The following is a 9,578-nucleotide window of genomic DNA, read 5'->3' on the forward strand; positions in this document are numbered from 1 at the left end:
TGCAAGTGATCAAATGATTCAATCATATAAATAACACTATAGCTGCTCAGGGTAACATGAAGATGGCACAATGTGAAACTCAAGAGAAAGGTTCTCTAGAAAAGATGAAATGCCTACGCATAGATAGCATTTTAATTGGTTAATTGTTTGAGTTGGTGGAGCAGATGAAGTCATGGACAACTTCGCCCCAACAATGGACGTATACGTTGTAGCATTAGAATATATAGTAACAATTAATTAACAAAAAAAATGATAAAAAGAGAAAAAAAAAAAAAAAAACAGAAAGGGAATGGTAGGTAAGGTGGGTGCAAAGTTTATTCACAAGGAGTTGGGTGATGGTATTGTCGATTGTAGTGTGATAGCTGTGGAAGCGTGAGAACATGAACAAAACGGCATTAGAGAGAGAGAGAGAGAATTAGAGTACACGCACGCCGAGTGCTGTAGTTGAGAGATGAGGGTGAGGGAATAACGATAGAAAAAGATTGGTGCGGGATCAAACATGCGCACTAAAGAGAAAGCGCACAAAAGCTTCAACACAATTTTGAATATTTTGACGCGAAAACGAAACGAAACAAAGCAAAACAACAATACACTCTTCTCCTCTTTGTGGGCCCATTTCCGCCATAGCCAAGAACTAGCCCCCACCTCAACATTCATCCCATCATTGCCATCAAGAATTCTCTCTCTCTCATCACCATTTTCCCAATTTGCTGTCCTCACAATTTCCCACAGGCAACATCTCTCTGTCTTCATGATAGCAGAGTGTTCTTTTCCTTTTGCTGATTCGGGTTTTGTTTCTTCTTTTTACTACTAAAGATTAAAGATAAGTTCAAATGACTCTGGTTTTGATGATGGGTTGTTTCTGAAGGAAGTTGGCTTTTCTTTGGCTTCGTTCTGCTTCTCGCTATAATGGGGAATTGCTTGTGTAGGTGGGAGCCTTCCATTTACAGAGTCTCATCTAATGCTAAGTCAGGTTTGTTTGATTATTTTTTTTCATTAATTAAATTTATGTAATTGCTTTTCTTCCTTAAAAACAAATCAATGAACGTAAGTATTTATTTTCTTTTATCACTCTATATTTCGAATTGAAATTTGTAATATTTGAGTTGCAACTTAATTCAAGTAGCTCCTACTCTGTTTTCCTCTGTTTTATCCTCTGCTTCATTGACTTCTACTTTACATCTGATTTCTGTGTTATCTTCTTCTTTTCTTATTGGATTCAGTTTCTACCATGAATCTTAGAAATGTCAAATATGCTTCTTTTCCATGTTGTTTCTTTCATTATTTAAGTTCTTAGATTCGTTGAATCAATTTTGTGGAATTTCTCTGTCTTCTCTCTCTCTCCCTCTTTGTCATCTTTATATAATGTCTTCCGTACAGATATATGTTCTTGATATTAACAATCTTCTGCAATTAGAATTGGAAAAGACACAGCAATATGTATTTTTGTTTAGCTCATCTTTATCCCCACAAAAGAGAGTAGTGGGTTTTTGTTTTTTCTTTTACAAATGGAAGCCTGTCACCGTAGTACCCTGGTTCTTATCTCAATAATATTATATAATATTGCTACTAAACTTTGACAAGTTTTTTTAAATATAAAAAGGCATTTCTGGAAGTAATAATTTCTCCGTCAGAATCAGCATTTCTTTTCTCCTTTTTCTTCTCATCTTGTGCTGCTTCCTGCTGATGAAATATCCCAAAACTTAAATTATCTCTAATTTTCAGAAATCCTAATTGAATATTGATGTTGGGGAGCTTATTGTAAGATCATAAATGTAAATTAAAATAGAAATGAAAAGAGATGGAGAATGAATGAGGTGCTTTGCCTCAACTAATTCACACTTGTCTAAGGAAATCCTTTTCCTGGTCTTTGCGTATCAGGTTTGAGCCTCTAACAATTTAGGTTCTGAAAGATCATCTGGTTGCTAAAACATGGTCTGCAAATTGCAATGCTTTAATCATCTTCTCCTTCAACAACGGAAAAACGATATGGTCTTTTTCGGATTTGAGAATTACATAAATGATGCCATTTGCGCTTATATATCTATTCCTTTTGCAGAGTCTCCAAAAGACCGCAGTCCCTCAGAGAAACAAAGGAGGGACGATAGTAAGTTGCCCTCGAATCCCAAAGAAGTAGAAGACCTACGTCGTGATTCTGCTGCGAATCCGTTGATTGCATTCACGTTTGAAGAGTTGAAGATCATCACTGGAAATTTCAGGCAGGACGGTGTGTTGGGTGGAGGAGGTTTTGGAAGTGTTTATAAAGGGTTGATTTCTGAGGACTTGAGGGAGGGGCTTCAACCCCTTGCTGTTGCTGTAAAGGTGCATGATGGTGATAACAGTTATCAAGGACACAGAGAATGGCTGGTAGTCTTTCGTTCTCTTTTTGTTTTTTTATTGTTGGTTTTCCTTTTAACCTCTTCTGCTGCATGAACCTTTGAGTGTCCTACGAATTTGATGAGTAGCTTTGTGGACTATTAGGCAGAGGTCATATTTCTGGGTCAGCTTTCTCATCCAAATTTGGTGAAACTTATTGGCTACTGCTGCGAAGATGACCATCGGGTACTAATATACGAGTATATGGCTCGTGGCAGTGTGGAAAACAATCTTTTCTCAAGTAAGTAGATTTCATCACTAAATCAATGACATGCCATTGTAGAAACCTCGAAAATATCTTTGACGACATACATTTGGTGACTAACCAAGAAAAGAACACCATTTGCTTAGGCTAACACAAGTCGTGTTTCATTCGTCTGCCAATCAATGGGAACTCCAATTCCCAACAACCAAAGGAATACGTTCATCATCATTCTTAGCCAGATCACATGTATATAGAACAGAGAAGGTAGCATCTAAGACAGCACTTGAAAAGCTACTAGTATGGTTTCTAGTCCTCTAGACGAGATACTTACAGAAAGCTTCTGTCATATATAGTGCTAAAATACTGAAGTAGCTTGTTTCAGTTGGAAATCATTCCCGGTATAGTGGCCTCAAAGGTTACTATATGGTCTTAGGAGGATTTATCTACTTTCTCTATAGCATAAGTTATTTTCACGTAATGTACTAACTTATTCAGGGTATCACCGTAGGCGTAGCATGCCTGCAGTTTTCTTTACTATTTGTTATACGTAACCAGCGAAAATATCCTTTGTTACAGGAGTATTGCTTCCTCTTCCTTGGTCTACTAGAATGAAGATTGCTTTTGGTGCTGCAAAAGGACTTGCCTTTCTCCATGAAGCAGAGAAGCCCGTCATCTACCGTGATTTTAAGACATCTAATATTCTACTGGACCTGGTTAGCACTTGGTTTACTCAAACTTGTTGTGCTCTTTTTTTCTAAAGTAACTATAATTAGGAATTAGAACTCTGATTATATTGGGCAAGGCCAGGACCTTGTTTCAGCATGGATCAGTATAATAGTGTTATCCCTGGTATTGTGTGAAGATAGAAAGAGGAAAATAAGATATTTTCTTTGGTATTTATTGAAAACAAAACTTAAAGATTTGCACACTAAATTCTCAAGAATACCAAAGTTAGATACAATAAAAAGAAAAAAAAACAAAGCTTAGAAAATACTTGAAATTTTCCCTTAATTCATTTCACCTTAAGACAAGTATATAAAGGGGAGGTAGTGTCAAAGGACTTGCCTGCTTCAACAAAAATTGCTAACTGCTGCTACTTTTTTCATTATCTAAACACTGAAATATCACAACAAAAAAATCGGATATATCAAAAATCACAAGTTAACCTATGCTACAAAAACTGGAGTTAAACTAGAAAATTTGTCAAAGTAGACTGCACCAATCCTATAAGCTACCATTATTCATCACACTTAATTTAATACAACAAAAACCACTCAAGTTTAACTTGAACTAGACAAGGAAAAATTCTACAAGTGTGACGTCGGAATTCATCAAACATTTAATTTGCAACAAACAAGCCAGCTCTTGAAGCTAATAAACTATCTTACAGTGGCTAATGATGATCTGCGTAGGCAAAGTGCAGCATAGCCAGTCATAATTCAGCAATCCTCCTTGGCTGCTTCGCTGCACACTCTAATTTTCTTCGTAGCATCTCAAATATGTCCTTAGGTAGTTACTTGGTCAAGATATCAGCAAGTTGGTCTTCAGAACTACACTGGACTATATTGACTTCCTTTTCTTGTTGTGCTTCCCTAAAAAAATGATACTTGATCTTCAAGTGCTATGTTCTTCCGTGGAATGTAGGATTTTTGGCTGTTGCCAAATCTGATTGATTATCAACTTTGATTTCTGTGGCGTCCTCTTGTGCAAAATTTAGATCATTCATCAATTTTCTAAGACAAATTGCTAGATTCACAGCTCTAGCTATAACTGTGTATTCTGCCTCTACTATTGACTATGCTATCGTGTCTTTCTTCTTTGATTCCATGCAAAGACACTCGAACAAATGGTTCATATCATCAACAGTAAAGCCCTTGGAGCAATTTGTCTTCACCACCTTTGAACAGTAAAGCCCTTATGTTGCTCCACAAAAATTTTATCTTGAAGATTTCCATTTGGAAAATAAGACTTGATGTCCAACTGGTGTATCCACCATGGTTTTGTGCCCAATGGCCATTAACAACCTAATTGTGTCAAGTCTTGCAAAATGTACATAGTTTTCTAAGTAATCCATCCCATATTGTTGTGCATGCCCATTAACAACCATCCTTTCCATCGTTTTGTTACAGAACCAGCAGCATTTAGTTTGATTTTTAACACACACTTTACACCAATCACTTTCTTATGGCTTAATTTGTTCACAAGCTTCCATTTCTTAATTTTCTCAATCATCTCAAAATCATCTAGTATTAGCTTTCTCAAAACAACAGATTTGTAGCTTCTTAAAAGCTGTCAGGCTCTAGAATAGACACATTGAGTCTCTCATACACATACATCATCAATTGCATCCTCATTTGGACATTTTTTCTTACGTCAAAATCTCCTTTGTTTATCTTTGACTTCTTCAATCAGTGATTTTTCCCAATTCCAGGTCGCCACTTCATCAAATCTCAAATCTCTACAAACTGTCACCTTCTCATAGAGAGGGTTGTAAATGATGTACCCTTGGGCAATGCTACTAAAGCCAATAAAGATGCCTGCAACCACCTTTTTTTCTAGCTTATCCCTCTTGACATCTGAAATGTGAGTATAACAAATGCACCCAAATACTTTTCAAGTGTTGCACTTGATGTTTGCACCGAAAACTATGCTTCAAATGGAGTCAAGTCCTTCAATGCTTTTGTAGGAAGTCTATGCAGGTAGACTGCTATGTTGACAACTTCTGCCCATAGCTTCTTTGGTAACCCTTTCTCAAACAATAGGCATTTTGTCATTTCCATTGTTCTCTTGTTCTTTCTCTCACTTATCTTATTTTCTTTTTGGGTGTAGGCAATGGTAAATTGATGCTCATGTTCTAGCTTCATTACAAAATTCTTGAAATTTTTCTGAAGTATATTTTGGCCCTTTGTTTGACCTTATCACTTTTATCCTTTAGCCACTTTGGTTTTAATCCAAGCCTTGCACTTCCAAAACACATCAGCTATTTTTTTGTCAGTTAAGGAAGTAAACCCAACACATTCTGGTATAATCATCAATAAATATAATGAAATACTTGTTACCACTCAAAGATAAAAGTCCTAATTGGATCATAAACATTAGCACACACAAGCTGAAGCTTCTTAGATGCTCTTGAAGCTTGATTTATTGGAAATGAAAGTCTGGTTTATGTTTCAAGTTGAAAAACCCCACACACATCCTTCTAATTACCGAATTGGGGGTAAATTAAGAACCAATCCAGATTTATGCAAACTACCTAGTGAATGATAGTGTACATGCCTCATTGTTCCATGCCACAATGATGATGCATCAACAGAACATGGATATGATTCACAAATAGTTGGACACCAATCTAACATAAAACATCTGTTGTTCATGCCTATAGTAACTAATTCACTACCACTAGATTCACAAATCAAACATGTTCTACCCTTGAACACCAAAGAATAATCAGTCTCTAGAAACTGACCGACACTAATTAGATTCAGCTCAATTTCAAGCCCAAACAAAACATGTGAAATGAATTTGGTACTTGATTTGGTTTAAACAACTACATCTCCCTTTCCTTTGTCCTTAATATAGTCACCATTGCCAATTTTGATCCTTGAGTGTCGAACCTGTCAAGTTCCCTATATATTCTCTCATTTCAAAACATGTGGTGTGCACAACCACTTATAGTCAACCAAGCATCACTCATTTTTCTTCTGGTAGTATAGCATGTTGCACAAGCGCATGCTCTTCATTTTGTTGATTGGTTTCTGCATTTAAGGCTTGCGTATTCTACGGTAACCTTTTATTCTTGCTGACCTTCTTTATATGAATCATTTGTTTGCAAGACTTACATTGAATCTTTGGCCCATGCCAACAATACTTCTCCAAATGATGGTTTTCTTACAACGTGAGCACGGCTGGTACTTTCTTTTACACCCATCTTTGCGGCTTTCAACCTCTTTTCACTACTTCTCCCTTCTGTTGCCTTGTTGTCTTCTACCCTTAACACGTTAATGCTGGTACTTTCTTTTACACCCATCTTTGCGGCTTTCAACCTCTTTTCACTACTTCTCCCTTCTGTTGCCTTGTTGTCTTCTACCCTTAACACGTTAATGCTGGTACTTTCTTTTACACCCATCTTTGCGGCTTTCAACCTCTTTTCACTACTTCTCCCTTCTGTTGCCTTGTTGTCTTCTACCCTTAACACTTTAATGAGTCTTTTCTTTCTCCTTGGCTTGGAATGCACCCTCCATCACAGCCTCCTATCTATTAGCCCTTCTTTGCTCTTAAGCACAGAGAGCATTTATCAACTTTGAGAAAGAAATATTGGAGAGATCTCTTTAAGTGTTCGAGGGCTAGGAAATCTTTGACTCATACTTTTATGATAGGGTGGTGATTATCTTTTCCACAATTCTCTCTCTCTGTTTTTTTTTTTTTTTTTTTTGTAAATTCATTACCATGTAGCCTTATGTTGTTCACAACGGGCATGATCTTGTATGAATATTGCTTGACAGTATCAGTGTACTACATCTTGAGATTCTCAAATTCTCTCCTCAAGTTAATAAGCTGTTATTGCCTGTTCTTTTTTATGCCTTAAAACTCCTCATTGATCTTGTCCCAAGCTTGCTTTAGAGTGTCATAGGTTGTGATCCTTGTAACAATCACATCAGGCACATCATTTTGAATTGAAGACAAGGCCTTATACTTCTGGGAACACCCCACACTATATTGCTTCATTTGAGCAAATGTTGGATTCTCCCTTAAACATGGAGGTTCCTTCCATATTTCTACAACTTCCAAAAAATCATAAGCTTGAAGATAACATAATTTGATGCATCCAATTTAATTTAGTACACAAAACAATCACTCAAGTTGAAGTCGAACCAGACAATGAGAAATTCTAGAAGCATAACTTGGGAATTTTATCGAATATATAATTTGCCACACACAAACCACCTCTTAGAATATGAGAAAATGATGTAAGCAGTTAAAAGAGATGGATATGATACAATAAACTATTTTTTCATAAAAAAAACACACTAGAAATACAAGCCAAATAAATTTTTTGAACTCAGACGTTAAACTTGTACTCTTATTTAAAGAAAATTATTAGAAATTGTCAAGTTAAAAGTAAAAGTGAAGATGAAATTCTTTAATCTTTTTTTAACTAAGTTTAATGATGTCAATATAAGAAAAATACTAATATTTTATTTATAATAAAAATAAGTTATTAATTTTCAAAAGTTGGGTATGGTAATGTGGCCCTAACACTGGAGAAGGCTTTATTTATAATTATGATGCTACGGAGGGTATTAATGAGCCATAGATATGATCTTAGTGCACAAATCGCTGAGGGATATGATGGCTGTCACTTCTTTAAAACATTACTTTTGTCAAAACCAAATGTTAAGAACCCTTCATCTAGTTTGTACTTTGAACGTGCTCTGAACACAAAAGTGGCAAGATTTTTAAACCCTTTATGGGGTACCTCTCTCCGCTAGTACAAACAGCCATCTTATTTGAGTTAACCCATGCTCGGGGTGGAGCCTTATTGTTGAAGCCTGAGATATATATATATATATATATATATATATATATAGCATGTTTTCCCTAATTATCATGAGAATTTGTGGGTTAATGATGCACAAGAATCTGATTGATTTTATAGCAAGAATTAAGTATGTCAATCACTTGTTTATGCGTTCAATAAACAGGAATACAACGCAAAGCTCTCTGATTTTGGCCTTGCCAAAGATGGGCCCGTAGGAGACAAATCTCATGTTTCCACTCGCATTATGGGAACATATGGATATGCAGCACCTGAATACATCATGACAGGTAAGTTTTTGGTAGCAGTCGTTTCGACATTAAACCATATTTATGCATTCAGCTTTCTTAAGGATGGATGTCAAATGACTTGAACTTGTTCCTAATTGATTTTAACTAAAAATTACTCCCATACAGACAAGTAAAAGCAAATTAGGCTTCCCAATTGATATTGTCCATTCAGTTTGTGTTGTGTTTTACTCCATCGTCTCAGCACCTGATCTTGTGCAGGACATCTGACTCCTCGAAGTGATGTGTACAGCTTTGGTGTTGTTCTTCTTGAACTTCTCACAGGAAGGAAATCATTAGACAAGTCACGGCCAGCCCGTGAACAGAACCTCACCGATTGGGCTCTACCTCTCCTCAAAGAGAAGAAGAAATTACTCAACATAATAGATCCAAGATTACAAGGAGATTATCCCATCAGAGGGGTTCACAAAGCTGCCATGCTAGCCTATCATTGCCTGAACCGGAACCCGAAAGCAAGGCCCCTAATGCGAGATATAGTAGATTCCTTGGAGCCTCTGCAGGGTTCCGACGAAGTTCCAACGGACAAAACTGTCATAACTGTGATTACTGAGGTACCAAAAGAAGAGTTAGATAACAAGGGACATTCACACTGTAATTGAACTTGACTCGTGCTTTTATTTCGTCAACTTTCTTCTCCAATTTAAAAGGAGAGTTTTTGCACTAGATGGCCTTCATGAGCAAATCTAAGATGTCTTCCCCCCCACCCGGTCTTTAATTTCCTCCTCTGGCTGAAACATGGTCATTATAGTAGCTTGCTGGCTATTTGAATATTGTAAAGTTAACAGCCGATTTGTACTTGTGTACCACAACCACACATTTCTAGCCTCTTACTATTCCCCATAGAGAATACTAATATGGCGAAAATTAGATTTTATCATTACTAATGTCAGCTATATAATATTTTCATGTTATGTTCGTGGGTTTTCTTCCAAGGGAAAGTTTTAGGAGTTGATATAGAGTACCAAAGTGTATATTTTTTTAGCAGATTCTAGGGACAAAAAGAAAACCCATTTAATTTCCATAAAAACATTGTAGAGTCAGTCTCTTCGGAAGCTGAATGAATCCTCGTTTAATTTCAAGTGGTTTAAGCCTGGAAGCTTCTATCAACTGGAAGAAATAATCCCAAAAGTAGAATTGGTCAATTTTGGATCCA

At 36.4% G+C, this 9,578-nt stretch overlaps 1 protein-coding gene across 1 annotated transcript; it reads left to right on the plus strand.

Moving 5' to 3' along the window:
* Window positions 1–467: 467 nt before the first annotated feature.
* On the plus strand, window positions 468–9,299 carry LOC18589534 (Protein kinase superfamily protein). Its single transcript, XM_007014557.3, has 6 exons — window positions 468–973; window positions 2,060–2,367; window positions 2,482–2,617; window positions 3,158–3,294; window positions 8,284–8,407; window positions 8,627–9,299. Exons 1-6 carry the CDS (start codon window positions 910–912, stop codon window positions 9,022–9,024), a joined length of 1,167 nt encoding a protein of 388 aa, XP_007014619.3. The 5' UTR covers window positions 468–909; the 3' UTR covers window positions 9,025–9,299.
* The last annotated feature ends 279 nt before the right edge of the window (window positions 9,300–9,578 follow it).

The sequence above is a fragment of the Theobroma cacao genome, chromosome 9 (assembly GCF_053813885.1).
Source record: "Theobroma cacao isolate CCN51 chromosome 9, ASM5381388v1, whole genome shotgun sequence".
NCBI classification, from domain to species: Eukaryota; Viridiplantae; Streptophyta; class Magnoliopsida; order Malvales; family Malvaceae; genus Theobroma; species Theobroma cacao.

Coding starts and splice junctions, on each gene's coding strand:
- LOC18589534 (XM_007014557.3), top strand. CDS start 910: ATGGGGAATTGCTTGTGTAGGTGGGAGCCTTCCATTTACAGAGTCTCA. Junction 974..2,059: donor CTCATCTAATGCTAAGTCAG/GTTTGTTTGATT, acceptor TTCCTTTTGCAG/AGTCTCCAAAAGACCGCAGT. Junction 8,408..8,626: donor ACCTGAATACATCATGACAG/GTAAGTTTTTGG, acceptor GATCTTGTGCAG/GACATCTGACTCCTCGAAGT.